This window comes from Bacillus rossius, chromosome 13 (genome assembly GCF_032445375.1).
Source record: "Bacillus rossius redtenbacheri isolate Brsri chromosome 13, Brsri_v3, whole genome shotgun sequence".
Taxonomy (NCBI): Eukaryota; Metazoa; Arthropoda; class Insecta; order Phasmatodea; family Bacillidae; genus Bacillus; species Bacillus rossius.
Window position 1 is genome coordinate 10,267,389 of NC_086340.1, and position 17,264 is coordinate 10,284,652.

General features: G+C 35.8%; 1 protein-coding gene across 10 annotated transcripts in view; it reads left to right on the forward strand.

Annotated features, from left to right (window-relative positions):
- LOC134538220 (beta-TrCP) overlaps positions 1-16,408 on the forward strand; it is a 42,253-nt gene extending 25,845 nt beyond the window's left edge. For 2 of the 10 annotated variants that reach the window (XM_063379333.1, XM_063379338.1), the window contains exons 8-12: positions 4,754-4,864; positions 4,979-5,057; positions 5,648-5,796; positions 12,638-12,684; positions 15,570-16,408. In XM_063379333.1, coding sequence (XP_063235403.1) covers positions 4,754-4,864; positions 4,979-5,057; positions 5,648-5,796; positions 12,638-12,644 — 346 coding nt within the window. In that variant the 3' untranslated portion in view covers positions 12,645-12,684; positions 15,570-16,408. The other 8 variants (XM_063379328.1, XM_063379330.1, XM_063379331.1 and 5 more) reach the window with 6 other exon arrangements.
- The last annotated feature ends 856 nt before the right edge of the window (positions 16,409-17,264 follow it).

Sequence of the window (17,264 nt, forward strand, 5' to 3'; positions counted from 1 at the left end):
TTTACGTTTTCCTTGGAACACATCCTATTGAGGTACAGTAGAACCTCGTTAATACGTGATGGTCAGGACCAAGATAATGACGGATTACCGAATTTCACGGACTAGCGATTAAAAGCCCGGAAGGTCTTGTCAAGCTTCTCAGACACCAGCGTGCAGCTGGTTTAAGGCCAAGGTCATGTGACGTAACATCTCCCGAGGCTTACTGCGCCTTGGCAGCAGATGGATAAAAAATAGTAAACTCCCCATGTTAATTGGGACCTGCCGATGCCTGGATAATTGAAATCCTGTAAAAAATAAAAATAAACCCGTATAATCCGTTCATGGTAAGGGCAGGCCATCTTCGAATTAGTGTCTCGGCTTAAAAAAATACAGCACTGCCTAGCCATTAGTTCACAGTCATTTACAACTGCCTTTACAACAGCCGAAGAGAGAAAGATAAGATCGTGCTGACCTTGCACCCCCTCCCCCCCTATAGCCGAATGCCAGCCAGACACGTCACTCGCCAGGCACCTGTGAGATGGCGGGTGGAAACAAACAAAGGATGACGGGAAGCAGAAGTCAGGACATCCCCCTCAAGTTTAAAGAGTGACAAATGTGACAGCTGAAAGGGGGGCGACACAAAGGGTCAGTACAAACAGCGTTGCAGAGTGTTGCAGAGTTTGGCGTTGCAGAGTTTGGCGGCCCACGCGATGGCTTGTAGTGTTTGCCGCCGGCCCGCGTGACGTTAATTTTAAGCGCTGACAATTTTTACTTCTCTTTTTTTTCTTCTCTTTTTTTTCTTCTCTTTTAAATCGTCCCGTATTATCCGATTCCCGAATTAGAGCATCACGGATTAACGAGGTTCTACTGTATTGTACTTTTAATTCGTTATTATATAAAAAAATTATGAAGCATCTACTTACTGATTTGGGAAACTTACTTAATACATTATACAATTATTATATAATCGCAATTCAATTTTAAATATTCTGATACACGTTCTATTTATGAATTTTTTTAGGACCAAGTTTGGTTTGTGTAGACTACCAACGTTAAAATATGTATTATCTGAGAATTCCATGATGGCCAAAGAATGAATTTGTTAGCCAATCATTTTGAGCAACATAAAAAATAACTAATATTAATATAAAAAATTTTAATTGGGTAAAATAGAAAAAACACCCCGTCACTTTTAACTTCGGGCATATTAATCACTATGCTTTAGTGAGGCTTAATATTAAAAGACGCACGACAATATTTCTTATGGCCTAAAACCATTGAAGCCAAGATGGCGCCTTTCAGTTTCCATTAAATATTTCAGGAAAGTGTTTATCTTCATTTGGGACTTTAAACAAATGTCAAGTTGGTAACTACAAAATATTGTTCTGTGGGATGTTGAATTTCGTTGTCCGATTTCCGTGGATACATGAATCACTGTACTCACAGATAATGCCTTAAATCCACCAAATCGGATTCTACAGCAATTGATGAAGTGACCAGATTCTTACGTGATCCTACAGTTAACCCAGAAATAAACATCCTCGAATACTGGAAAACTTAGACTGCGTGTTCACCCAGGCTACATAAACTGTCCAAAAAATCTTTATGTTCTCTGAACGTTTGTTCAGCACTGCAGGTAACATATGTAACCAAAAACGGAATCGTCTTGATCCAGACCGTGTCAAAATCCTTGTTTTTTTTAAATAAAAATTTAAAAGGTTAAATAATTCTGCATATGTTTAATTTTTTCTCTTAACATAAATTATTTTATAATTAACCCTTGAGAACTGGATTCGGATTCGAGGTACTGTTTGGGATTCGAGATTCGGATTCGAGAAAAATGGGATTCGAACCATCACTAATTTATACCTAACTTATGGTTAAGAGGAGTGCTGATGAGTCATGTTAAACAAACACACCACACTGTATCTTTGTTGTGACTTTAAAAAAATTGTGTGAAGGTTTACCTAAAACTGAGAACTGAGAACAAAGTAAAACGGACACATCACTTATCTATACATATAATAAATGTGTAATGGAGTTGTTACTATACATCTGCGAGTACTCGAATTTGAGTCGAGTCTTGGTGTAAAACTCGAACTCAAAATCAAAACTCGAAAAATCGATTCGAGTTTTTTTCTCCTCCACTTGCAAAGGTTATGTTTATTGTTTACTTATAAGATGCCAAGATCGCAAAGAAAACATATATACTGTACTTGCCTGCATATTAGACGAACTTTTATACACATTTTCATACGTCACAAATAACAACTCTCCTACAAATGTAGGTTAAAAAATTTTGGTGGGCCTACCTAACCAAAAATGTCTTGAATTTTACTTAATCGCCAGTTATCTAAGTAATTGAAACATTTAGAGGTCTGCAAGAACTCGAAAATCGAGCTCGAGCCGAGTACTTACTTCAAGCTCGAGCTCGGCTGGAAAAAATTGTTAAGACTCGATAATTTCGAGCATCCAACAGCAGCAGGTTATTTGGCCGGTAAGCATTGTGACGGTGTTTTACTATTTACGGAAGAAAATACAGTAAAACTCGCTTACGACGGTCCCGCATAGTAAGTTTCTCTGTATAAAGCGTTTAAATTGTACGCCATTAAATGTATGATATAAAGTACCGTTTACAATTTTTCCGAAAGTTCCTGTCTCAAATATAAATGTGAATAAAAGACAAATAAAAACAACTTCGAAAAAATATAGATGATGTACCATACCTACAGTACAAGCCCAATAGTTATCTTAAGATAATTACCATAAAAATAACTAAAGATTCTTTGTAGATACCATAATTACTACAGAAGTATGATAGCTACCACATTTGCACTATAGTTACCGTAACAACCGAGATGTATATTTACCGTGATGGTAATGTATTTATTTATGACATATTAAAATTAAAGAATGTTATTGAAAAAAAAAATTTAAATTTTGATATGTACGGTTGGCACATGTTGCTAAGAAAAAATGTGAGTTGAAAGAATGCAGTACTACTATAAAAAGGGAAAAGGGTACTCGTGGATTTTTAGATTATGGCACTCTTTAGTTTTTTCAGTAATATCGGCCAAAAATTAACAAGCGTATCGGAAATCGGCAGAAATGCAAATTCAACTAAATATGGGCAAAATCTGCTTCTGCCTATTCGTATTGGTACAGCTCTACATTTGATGGCATCAAAACATATTTCAGCCTTCAGGATACTGAAAAAGACTTTAATTTCCTTGTAGGTGTATTGTGCATATGTTTTTCTTTTTGCAAGTTATGAACCAATGTAAACATGTAAGATTCAATGCAAAAATGTTTTTTTTTAAATTTCTTTCTAGCAGTGCAAAATATAAATGCACACTGTAAATAGTTACCAAAATTATTAAGCCCACTTCATTTTAACACTATTCAATCAGTATACTAAGTTTAAGATAAAAATAACTTCCAAAATTGTGCAACTGTACCATAAAAGCTCGAGAACTTTCAGTAGGCTCACTCAAGCTCGGCTCGAAGTAAAATTCTTAGGCTCGCAGACCTCTAGTAGCTAGGCTTTACCTCGCAATACCTGCCACTCAGGTAGCAAGCGAGAGACTTTTCTCCTCGGCAGGAAATACCATCTCCTGTCAAAGAGAAAACTTGCTCCCAGAGCATGCAGAACTAATTTTTTTGCATGACCGACTTACCAAACAGGCCTAAAGTGTTTGTGTCTTTGTAGCCATGTAAACCAATTATAAGAACAACCATAGACCATACAATTTAATAAATATGTAAGCCTATCTATTTAGTAGGCTAACAATGATATTGGTTAATTTTTTTATTTCCATATTTTTCTCAAAAGTTCTCACATTTTATTACTCCATCACAGTAAATTTATGTGCAATAAACTTAAAATAAAAAAACTCGACTCGATACTCGCGAGTATTTTAGCAAACTCGCTCGAGCTCGACTCGAAGTAAAATCCTCTGCTCGCAGACCCCTAGTTGTTACTTACAGTATATGTTAAAAATATTGGTAGATTAGTAATAAGATATTTTTGCCAAGATCCCGAACTTTTTTTTTGGGTCCCTTTTTTCACTAGCCGACAGGGATGATCATTTCAACTAAAATTAGACCTATAGAATTTTTATTTTTGTGTCTGTCAGTATGGTCGGTACTTAATTCCAGAGTTGAGGTTTAACCTAATGTTTTTATAATTTCAAGAATACCTTTGAAATGCTAGAATATCGACCAAAAATTAACAAGCGTATTGTGAATTGGCAGAAACGCAGATTCAACTAAATATTGGCAATATCAGCTTCTGCCGATTCGTATCTGCACAGCTCTATTTGTAATGTAACATCGTGAATTTTGACATGAAGGCAGTTTCCTTGTAAGATCTTAAAAATAAAGCATTATGTTCAGCACTTGCCTTTTAATGAAAGGTTCCCATATCTGGTTTTGTAAATTTTGACTTAATACATCTGCAATTTTAGATGACATTTTAACTGCAATGCACCTAAGTATTAATTTTTTGATAAGATTTCATTATACAATATTTTATTTGCCATACATAGTAAAACATGGTAGTGACCACTATCTACTGTGTACTTATTTGTGAAAGTTCATACTAATAATGTTCCAAAGTCTTTTTTGATGTTAACAAAATGTAGGAATAGGTAATGTAATGTGCTACATATGTAACTCTGGGAGAGATGTAGGAAAGTTGCTGTATTTTACACTATATTTTTCTTTGGTTCTTGATTTTAATGTTTGTGCTCCAACTGTGTTATAATTTTTTCAGGCTGTGGGATATCGAATGTGGAGCGTGTCTTAGAGTGTTGGAGGGTCACGAGGAGTTGGTGCGGTGTATACGTTTTGACAGTAAAAGAATCGTTAGCGGAGCGTATGACGGGTGAGTAATGCTTCGTTATTCCTAAGCTAATGTTTAATTTTCATTATTTTTAAAAAAAAATTCCTCTCTTTCTGTTGAACACTTAAAAATTAATTCCTCTTTTGCTCGTTACAGAAAAATAAAGGTGTGGGATCTCATCTCCGCTCTAGACCCTAGAGCACCCGCAAGTACGCTCTGTTTACGAACCTTAGTGGTAAGATTTCCTAATTACCTTGTTTGTTTGTGTTAGTGACTACAATTCTTCTAATTTTTATTTCACATGCTAAATAAATTATTTTTAACGATTTTAAATATTTAGAAAAATAACGTATTTGTCTTTTAGAGTTAAGTTCTGATTGAAAGTGCTGATTAGTTTAATTGCATTTTGTTGCCTTGTGATGTATTAACTTGAATTTTGGTGTTACTTTGGTTTTATCACAATCCACCAGATATTCTTGAACCTTTCAATATTTTACTAATTCAAATTTTGCTCAAATTTGTATCTGTCTGTGCGTGCGTGCATGTGTGTGGGTTTTTTTTTCTTTCAGACAGGCGGCATTGATTGCATATCATTGAGGGAAGTGTTGACAGTACAAACTGTGTATTGTGCGGGGAAAATATTTTATGGCTAATTTGGCATGTCGTGTGTGTTGTTCATAAATGTTTGTCGTTTAGTATATTTATGTTATGTTGCTTAATATTGTCAGATGATGAAACAACGAGAAGGAAAAAAAGTTTGGTTGGACAGGGGCAACTCGGAGTGTGGGGATCCTGTTTGAGTGACACGCGTGGTCGGCGTTGCAGGAGCACACCGGCCGCGTGTTCCGGCTCCAGTTCGACGAGTTCCAGATCGTGAGCAGCTCGCACGACGACACGATCCTCATCTGGGACTTCCTGAACTGCAGCCCGCCCGACGGCACGCCCCAGCAGGCCGCCCGCTCCCCCACACGCACGTACACTTACATCTCAAAGTAATTACTAAACAGTGATGGCCCTTCCGGCACGCAGAGCGCACTCCCAGCCGTCGGCGTCTCCGGCGTCTGTCGGCACCAGAGTTCGAGGCACAATTTTACAATGTTTCCAGAAATTCGTGATAATTTGGGAAATAATTAGGGGTGTGCGAATATTCGTAAACACAAATAGTTGCGAATAGTAACTGACGAACTATTCACATTCGTAAGTCGAATAGCAAAATTTAAAATTGCAAATACCGTATTGGCCCGAATATAAGGCGACCTGCAGTTTCAACAGGCCAAAAAAATGTAATAATTCATTAGACATACATTTTGTGTTGATAAATCCTTTTTGCATTTATGTATACCACACTTAAATTTCCGTTTCACTTAAGCTACGTATTACTATTTAGTAGTGTGTTAAACGTAACAAAGCAAACAAAAACAAAGAATGCAGCTTGCCGGAACAAAACAAGTGGCTAGCTACCATGGTGAAGCATACTGCCATGAATAACTTCGGTGACTTCACCGTGAATATTTGTCCATATTACTCTCTGACAGAGAGTTTCTGTCCTATGAATTTTAAAGAATAATCTATGATAATTATGTTGTTTGAAAGGTTTTTACATAAATGAGTGGATTTCTGTGAAATTATTAAAATACCTTTTGAAGCAACGTACCATATTCCTGTAAATATGGCATCTTCGTACGTGTTCGGCAATGTATGTTTTACAATAAAGAAATATTGTGGAAAGACAGTTGGCAGCCGTGAATTTCCAAACATTACATCCTAAATGTTCTTAACATTTGCTGTTTGTAAACGTAAACAATCGTTCTGAAAATAGCTGTGATATTTTAGTACAAATATTTCCGTTAAAAATCTGAAATTAAATTACCGTAAATGTTAACACGCTATTGTACACAAAGTACAAATATGAATTGTGTAATAAAATGTTGCCATTTTGAGATGCTTCAACATTCACATTTTTACTCAAGAACAAATATTTTAATTTTCAACTTTAAACAATTGTGAATTACTGCAATATTGGGTGGATTTATCGTTTTCCCCGTGTGAGGTAACAAAGTTTTAGTTAATATAAAATTGTGAACATTTTAACAATGTTTCTACTGTAGCTTTCAGTTTGGAACTAATGTTTGCGGTGCTGACGTCTTGGGTGCGAAAATAAGGTGACTTCCAATTTTCTCATCTCTCGTTTATGTTAAAAATAAAAATGGTCGCCTTAATATTTGGGCCAATATGGTATTCACATGGCTGTGTTTTATTTCTCGTGGTGATTCCAAGAGCTTCGGTTTTCACCAGCTTCTAATGTAATTTCCAAAGTACAGTAGAACCTCATTTTTACGTACCCGCAATATACGAATTCCCGCGATTAACGTATTTCTTTACATGCACTGTCATTTTCCCTATACTAATAATGCATTCTTTTCCCGCCTTGTGCAAAAGCATTTCCCACTGTTTATGTAGAATTAGTACTGTATTTCGTGGCAAACCATCGGAAAATTTAGAGAAAACATTAAATTCTCAAAATGAATAGCGTGAAGTTTAATTATTAAGCGTTACTGCATGAGTGTATGGTCACCACAGCTTCGTTCGCCATTGTAAACAACTTACTTTTTTTTTTGTGCCACTTGCTATTGTACACCATACGGCCATGAACCAAACGTATGGTAACATAAACATGAAAATTAATAAGTACTTTTCTTAGCGTTCCCCTTTAATCTTAGATGTATTATGCATGAAAATAAAGGTGAAAAATCACATTTTAAATACACAAAAGAGCGGATTACTGTTCCATTATTAAAATACGTTTTAAGCAACGTACGAGTTTCCAATAAATATGGCGTCTTCGTGCATGTTCGGTGATGTTCATTTTAACTAGGGATGGTCCGGTCGAATCCTCGAATCCCACCGAATCTCTAGTATTTGAAAGATTCGAAATTCGAGGGAAAAGATTAGGGATTCGAGGAAAAATATTGATGTAAATTTAGTACTTTAAAAACTTAAATGCTTACAATTTACTTGGTCTGTTACGTTTACCTTGGAACACATCCTATTGGGGTACAGTATAACCTCGTTAATACGTGATGGTCGGGACTGAGATAATCACGGATTACCGAATTTCACGGACTAGCGATTAAAAGCCCAGAAGGTCTTGTCAAGCTTCTCAGACACCGGCGTGCAGCTGGTTTAAGGCCAAGGCCATGTGAGTCACTCGCCAGGCGCCAGCCGTGCGTTGGCGGGTGGAAACAAAGAAAGGGAGACGGGAAGCAGAAGTCAGGACATCCCCCTCAATTTTAAAGAGTGACAAATGTGACAGCTGAAAGGGGGGCGACACAAAGGGTCGGTACAAACAGCGTTGCAGAGTTTGGCGGCCCAAACGATGGCTTGCAGTGTTTGCCAGCCACCGGCCCCCGTGTGACGTTAATTTTAAGCGCTGACAATTTTTACTTCTCGTTTTTTTTCTGCTCTTTTAAATCGTCCTGGATTATCCGATTCCCGAATTAACGCATCACGGATTAACGAGGTTCTACTGTATTGTACTTTTAATTTGTTATTATATAAAAAAATTATGAAGCATGTACTGAATTGGGAAACTTACTCTATATTCATGAACATTGATGCATTGTCGCTACATTGGCATTAAATAAGGCATAAATCACAGATGTATTTTTAGAATATGCTAAAAAATAAAATAAAGCACATTTAGGAACTAGACTAGTAATATGAATCTTGTTTTTTTTTTTTTAAATAACTTTACCAAGAAATCTGTTACTTAGTAATACAATACTAATGCCGACTTTCATCACAAGTTACGGTCACACATGTAGTAATAGCAATGAAATAATGAATGACAAAAATTAATACATTATACTATTATTATTTTAATCGCGATTCAATTTTAAATATTCTGATACACATTCTATTTATGAATTTTTTTTAGGACCAAGTTTTGTTTGTGTAGACTACCAACGTTAAAATATTTATTATCTGAGAATTCCATGATGGCCAACCAATGAATTTGTTAGCCAATCATTTTGAGCAACACAAAAAATAACTTATATTAATATAAAGAATTTTAATGGGTAAACTAGAGAAAACACCCCGTCACTTTTAACTTCGGGGATATTAATCACTATGGTTTAATAACTATGCTGTAGTGAGGCTTAATTTTAAAAGACGCACAACAATATTTCTTATGGCCTAAAACCTTTGAAGCCAAGATGGCGCCTTTCAGTTTCCATTAAATATTTCAGGAAAGCGTTTATCTTCATTTGGGACTTAAAACAAATGTCAAGTTGGTAACTACAAAATATTGTTTCGTGGGATGTTGAATTTCGTTTTCTTATTTCCGTGGATACATGAATCGCTGTACTCACAGATAATGCCGTAATGCCTTAAATCCACCCGGATTCTACAGCAATTGATGAAGTGACCAGATTCTTACGTGATCCTACAGTTAACCCAGAAATAAACATCCTTGAATACTGGAAAACTCAGTCTGCGTGTTCACCTAGGCTACATAAACTGTCCAAAAAATATTTGTGTTCACCACCTGCGACAGTGTTCTCTGAACGTTTGTTCAGCACTGCAGGAAACATATGTGACCAAAAATGGATTTGTCTTGATCCAGAGCAGACCGTGTCAAAATCCTTGTTTTTTTTTTGTTTTTTTTAAATAAAAATTAAAAGGGTTAAATAATTCTGCATAATGTTTAATTTTTTATCTTAACTTATAAATTATTTTTTAATTAGCCCTTAAGATCTGGATTCGTATTCGAGGTACTGTTTGGGATTCGGATTCGGGAAAAATGGGATTCGACCCATCCCTAATTTTAACACATTAGAAACATTCTGAAAAGTCAAATGGCTGCAATGAATATTCAAACAATGTAATGGCAATTTAACTTCTATTCCTCAATGTAAACAATTATATTGATGGTGGTAGCTATCGTTTTATAGTATTATTTCTTAGTGATGGGTCGAGTCACCCTATTTCAGCATCGAGTCGAGTTCGAGTTAAACAAAGAAATTTATCTTCGAGTCGAGCTCGAGTCGAACTCATAGAAATTTGTCTTCGAGTCGAACTCGAGCCAAACTCATGGATTTTTGTCAAGATGAGTCAAACTTAGCGAGGTACAAGTTGCAGAATGATGAGCGAAATAAATATAAGTAAAATATTTCTCAATATAATATAATTATTGAAGGTTGCCCTACACATTTTTATTTTTTGTCTTTTTTTTTATCTTCATACTGACACTAAGTGAAAATGCACATCCAAGTGACGAATCAGACTTGAAGTTGATGATGACGGAGTCTTGTAAATTTTTCTGCAGCATTTGCATCAATTTTTTCAAAAAATCCCCAAATCTCTGCTCTTGATTTCTGTTCGTCACTTTGTGACGTCCGAGGCCGTACAAACACATCAATTCCACTAATACTAAACCGTTTATAATTAATACGACGCCGGCGACGCAAACATTACTTTCAAGTGTAAACATAAACATCAACAGCCTCAATTTTCCGTTCGGCCATGGAAAACTGGTTGGAGATTTCAATTATTGTTGATATCGATTTGTCAAAGTGGCAACATTCCCTGGCTGTATGATGACTTACGTAGGCCATTGGCCCGGAGTTAAAATGGCGGCTATCTAGTGTTTAGTAGTAAATATTATTTACTTCCAAAGCTGCCCAAATATTGACGATGTTCGTGGTCTTATTCATGACTGAATCTAGAGAACATTTTTTAAATTCCGTTTTAGTTAAATAAAGGTATTTTGTTGCAATTAGAAATATTAAGTGCATATTGAAGGATGGGATGCAGTGTTTGCGGTTAAACACGATCGAAAATAAATAATCTTCCGACTTCGTTTTCAAGGTTTTCAGTGTTGGATCAGAGGTTTTCCACTAGGTAGGCCTAAATAACACGTTATATTTTATTTTATTTTAAAGTGCATGGTTTCGGATAAGTACCTTCACGACTGGAAATTGTGCAATATTATGGTCGAGCCAAAAACTAAACTTTGACGAGACTCGAGGACACGATCTTAATCAACTCGGTTTTCGAGTCGAGTTTAGTTTCGCCGGCTCGACTCGACTCGCTCGATTTTTCGAGTCTCGACCCATCACTATTATTTCTCAAAAAATCTGAAATTAATAAAACTTTAACGCGTAATTAAATACAAAGTTCAAAAATCAATTGTGTTACAAAATTTCAGCACCAAGTGGCTATATCAAGATGCTTCAACATTCTCATCTCTTACACAAGAACAGCAAATTTCATGTTTAACTTGCGGCAATAATGAAGAACGGAGATATTGGATATATTTATAATTTTAATTATGTGAGATAGTGAAGTTCTAGTTAATATATAAAAACGTAACCGTCTCTGACATATTATTTAGTGTGGTATATATTTTCTTATTGTTTCCCACATAGTGAGATGACAAAAAAAATTTGAACATTTCCCTCCTTTTGTGTTTTCCCAGTTTTTACATATTTTTTTCCTGGTCCCTTGAAATATGTAAAAATGATGTTTTACTGTATTTATACATTCTTACTAACATAACCGCAATGTATTTTTAAAAGGTTCATTTTAAGAAAAAAAACCAAACCAAAATCATCCTACATTAAACCAACTTAGTTACAAAAGCCAGACGGTAAACGTAAACACGAAGCCATTTCCAAACGAATATAGTTAGCAGGAATGCCAACGACTACCGAATTTTTGATGAACGGTTGCAATTGTTTACAAAACCGTTAAAATTACCTGTTTCAAATATTTTATTCAATGATAACCTTTTTATATACTTGTTTTGAGTATTGAAGTTAATCACAGAGGTTTTCCGGTCATATATGTTTCAAGTACAATGAAATTAATTTTTCATGCTACCCAATTTTTTATCCAAATTTTTCCATTGTTTTGACCGAAAAAAAAAACAATAGATAACAATTATTAAATAGTATACAGTTTTTTATATCACATAGTTTGATTAGTTCCAGGGGGCTAACCGTTTTCCTTGTGGTTTTGCTGTCCTGCTCATTCTTATCAATTGTAACAGAGGGCCATTAACGTGTTGGAATGGCAAAGAATTCATTTTTACATTTTTCTCCATCCATCATGGCCACTAAATCTTATATTCTTCTCTTCTGTGAGAGTGAACAGTAATATGAATAAAGAATATTTTTTCCTACTGCAGTTTCTTGAAATTGGAACAATTCTAGAAATACTTAAGCAGATGTGCTCTCTCTAGAATTTCTGTAGTGTTTGCCTTCGGTCGCATTTAGCTTACATGGTAGGGAAACACTTTAGTGTGTTTTAAAATAAGGTGCCTGTTTTAATTTTTTTTTTTCCATTTTTTATTTTTTTTTTCTGTTTGCCTTTTCCCCCCACTTTACAATTTTGACTGAAAGAATCGATAGTATAAAATATAAAATCAGTGAAGTATGAGGAAGCAAAATGTAGTGCTGAAAACTATTTGTATTGTTAGTGGGAGTGCCTCTGTGGTTTGCAATTTGTGTTAATTAAAAAAAAATAATTATAATGAAATATTAAAATATTTTCTTCAAAAACAAAGAAGCAGACATCACACAATTTATTCTTAAGTATGTGGTTGTAATACTGTTATTTTTTCTTAAGATTTCTTTATCAGTTCATTTTTTGTTAGTCTATTTTAAAAACTAACTTGGTTTTAGTTTGTATTCTCTCATTTTATCATTTTTTAAATATAGTAATTTTATAGTAATTAGTGCCCTTTAATCTACTTCAATGTAATTCATAGTGTTAGTGACTGTTTTTAATTGAAAATTTTCTCTTTTACAGCTTTTGAGTGACAATCCTTCAGTGCTAATGCTTCAATGTGATATTAGGTAAGTACAAAATTGTCTTGTTTGATTAAGGTGCAAGTAAATTTTTCTTTTTTGGTCGCTGTCACAAATACCAGTTAAACTTGATAAAATATAAAACAATTAAAACTCTTTAAAGATAACCGAGATTTTTTTTTAAAAACTCTGGAATCAAGCCTATATGTGGTTAACCTTGATAAAAGGTTTTTATTGTATAACTCAAGCTGCTGGTAAGTAAGTGGTGTGCAAGCAAAAACTTCACATTATTATAGAAAAAAAATTGTCGTGAACTAAATATTGTGGCCTTTTAACATAGAAAATTTTTCTAGGTATAAAATTCATAAATTGTTTTTTAGCTCTAGTCTCTTTGAGTTACCATTAAGTATAAACAAATATCCCATCAGTTTTCTGAAATCAGTAGCTAAAACATGTTTGGAAGGAACAGTTTTTTTTGTCCTCTCCTTCATCTGGTGTAAGCTTCAACAGATAGGTTCAAGCTAAAGCGAAAAGCAATCTGCATTCTGCAGAGTTTTCATACAGAGTTGTAGTGATCCATGTCTGTGAACAAATTGTGTGGTTATGGAGTGTGTTGCTACAGACGTTTGGTTATTTGGATATTTGAATTTAAACTGTAATAAAAATCCTACATATATATTGTGAACTGACCCAAACTTTAAATAATTTTTTTTTATTTTCAACATCTGTCTGAATAAATATTGCAACTGTTTGTTTTGAGAAGCACTTGTTGCACAACGCTTCTGCTCTTTCCAGAGGCTCTTTCCCTGCGCGTGTCCCCGTGGTGCGACCTGCGGTGCATTGCACGGCTTCAGGTCGTGACGGTGTGTTCTGTTGTGTGTGCAGCAGGGGTGCGAAGTAACTGTGCCCCACAGCGAGTCTCGCAGTCATGACGGCTGGCTGGCGGCGTGTAAATAATAGTGTGTCTTATGCAGTGGCGTAGCCAGGATTCGTGTATGGGGGGTGTTAAGTGTGGGGTCCGGGATTTTAAGGTGTAAAATAGTGCTATTTTAGCAGTTTTCAGTACTTAAATTTAAATATTGTAATGCTAAAAATTTTATTAATATTTAATATGAAATTTGTTTGAGTGATGAATAAGAAATTTAATTAAAGATTTGGGGCTAAGGGGGAAGGGGGGTTTGAACCCCTTAAACCCCCCCCCCCCCTGGCTAGGCTGGCCTCAATGCCCAGCCATTATCCAGTCCTTAGACTTAATGGGAATCTCGAGAAGAATCAAAGGCAGTGTATGGTTCTAGTAGGACGTTACCTTTACTTGTCAGGTTTAGCAAATGTTGTGTTAAGTTTGTCAACACTATCGTTAGTCTTAACTCCAGTTGAATTTTAAGTCGGGTTCTTACACAAATTTGGACTTCACAAAACGTCTGAAACGTTGATGAACTTAAATCATTCCGAAGATATGATTAGTACTGGTGCAGTTAGTACGGTTGATAGGTTTTAGTTAAGGGGCCCGCCTACCTGGTCACACAGATGGTGCGCAGAGCTTCAGGAAAAACAACGCGATTTCAAAACTACTTAAGATATCCTAGTGGGGTGTGTTTACGAAAAGCATTTAAGAGTTCGCTGAGGCCCGAAAAGTACTTTTAATTTTGGATCATGTTTTTAAACTGTATTTCTAGAAGAGTTAAAATGGCTAAAACGCATGTTTTCAGAGTAATTTTTAGGCGTAAAACAACCAGTACAGATTATTAAAAGCACTTAAGGGACTTAAATTACACCTTTATCTTCATTTCTCGGCCATATAATGTTGCGGTCACCGCTCAAATTTCACAGTTATCCTGTGTCGACGAGAAGACTGCGCGCCAGTCCAGAGGCGACACCGCGCTAGAAATACCATCGAGCGTCGCTCTTATCATCCCGCCTCACTAACACACATACACCCCTGACGAGGCGGGCCCCTTAAAGGATAGTAGAGGTGAGGCGATGTGGCAGGCCAGTCGGCCCGTCGCAACAGGGGTCCAGGGGAGGCCCCTGACTCCCGAACATGTAGCGCCTGCCCCTCGGAGCTTCCAGTGTCACGTCGGGAATTCTGATATATTGCGATTCTTCAAAGGGCTGCAAGACCTTCCCAGGTCAGGATTTCGCAGGTATTTAAGATGAGGCCAGCCTGCGGTGAGTCGTGTGGGACCGGCTGGTGGCGACAGCATAACAAAATTGATTCATTGATACATCCCCTCAAGTATTTGGATGATAAACCTTGTAAAAAAAAATAGATAAGGAGTACCATGCTGGAAAATAAGCCTTGACCAAGAGCCATAAATTATGTAAGAAAAAATCTCAATAGCCAAAGAAATAAATAGTAAAATTAAGGATTTGGTTTTTATAATCTGCATCAAAAATGTCAGCAGAGTTTAGGATTACATTAAATATAGTTGCCAATAATTCCAAAACTAAACATTTTGTTTTCACAATATTAGATTCCAGGATTCAAAACAATGTGAAGTCGTGTGTTGTCTATTCATTTTCTTCTTGTCGATTCATACTCTTGGTAATGGGAAACAACATTTTGAATTTTAAATTCTTATACACAGTAATAACTTATTGCCATTCCCGTAAAACATAAAGATAAAAATGTATTGTAATGTACCTATATTTGAAATATGACTGTAAATGAATTTAAAACAGGACTATGGGAATCTACAATTTTTTTTTTATGTATAAATCCAATTCAGCATTTTATTTAAATAGATATATGATTTGCCTCTACCTTTCAGTATTAATACAATTTTTGTGCTGTTTGTTTGTCCATTGGGTTTGTCTTATTTCTTTGTACATTCTAAGTTCTTGCATGTATGTCCTGAGATGTTACTTAGCAATTCAAGATGTACATATGCGAGTTGGGAAGTTTCTTGAGCGTAGTGCTTTACGTGTTTCAGGCATGCTACGGTTGAGCTATCTCCAAACTTTACCTGTGGTCAAGTGTTGATTGAGATTGCTCAGTGGTACGGACTTCTCGTAGTTGCTCTTTCGTGACAAGTCATTTCTCTACCTGTACTGAGTGCACATTCGCGTAAGATACTTATTTACGTCAGTGGAAAATACTGCTTGTAAAACAGTTTGTGGGAACACTTTTTCTGTGCATAAACACTGTGCTTTCGAAGGCAAACTGGTGTTGTGTGACTATTCGCGGTGTTTTTTTTTTCCTCCCGTTTTGACGTCGCTTGTACCATAACTTAAAACTTGTGTTCATATTTGTTTTTCTTGTCTGTAGGGATTTTTTTTTTTTTTTGTGAAATGGACTGTTTATTATAAATATTGGATTTCAGAGTGAAGCCAAGCAATTGTTTTACTATTGTGTATATATGAAGTGAGTTTGTATATAGCTAATTAAAATGTTAATTTCGATTTTGTAATGAGAGATCAATATTTTAGTCCCTTGGTGTTGTCAGAGAATTCACTGCATTTTAGTAGAATTGCTTTTTGTATCTTTTTATACAGCTTTAAGAAAATAATTTCTGCCTTGTGCTTTAGTTGTATTATCTTCAGCATCATAAAATTGAAAATCGAATGATTGAATCTGTTTTTCATTAAATATTTTTACTTGTGGTTTTTTTATTATTTAGTTGTAAACCAATAATAAAACTTAATGTTAAAACAAAAGTCTTGTCTTGAAATGGACCACAATGTATTTAATAGGCATGGTTTTCAAGTGCAGTGAATGTTTTTATATGTGAAAATGTTCCTGTTTTCTGTTATTAAATATATTGCACAATGTTATTAAATTATTCATCATGCATGCACTGTCTGTGCCAACCATGAGATAGCTTTCATTTTATGAAGACAAGTAAAAGGGGTTTTTCCTGAATGTGTGGCTTTCCCCATTCAGAAAATGTTTCCCTTGTGTGAGCTGTAGTTTTGCGTAAGCAATTCTTTGTTTAAAGAGGGTTATAGCACGTCAACTTATTTTTTTTTTAAAGTTGGCCACTGTTTTTATTACAAACCTACCATTGAATTTTGTCGACTGCAGCTTCCCACGTAAAATAATCAGTCATCTCCCATTGGTTACAATGCTGTAGCCTGTTCATTAATAACGGACGATAGACTGCATTTTAAAGTTTGGAAAGTTACGATAGTGCTGGTCAAACGTCTTGCCAGCTGTCAGTGAATGGTGAGGGGGGCAGTGCTTAATTTCTAAAGTTTTAGGTGTGGGAACTCTAAAGCGGGATGCTCAGACCGGGGGGTCTGGAATACCCCCCAGGAAGGAGGAGGGTCCGGGGGCCCTCCCCCGGGAAAAAGTTTTGAAAATTATAACTGTAAACCCGCGTTTTTAGGCCATTTTAGTTTTAAGTGCGTTCCCTTGCGTTCCGGCACTCTTGGGAGGTAAGGGAACGCCGTTCCCTTGCGTTCCCACTGAAATTAACCCCTGGAGGGGGGGCGGGGTGGCAGGGCAAGTGAGAAAGGGAATACTTATCAGCAGGATGCAGCCTTAGGCGGGGATTTTTTTTAATGTTGTACCCGTTCAAAATATGTTGATCATATAGGTCTTTACGAGCGATTCATAGAGCTACATAATTTCATTATGATGAATGGTGATTTTAGAGAAGTTTATGTTTAATTGATCTGTTCCAAAG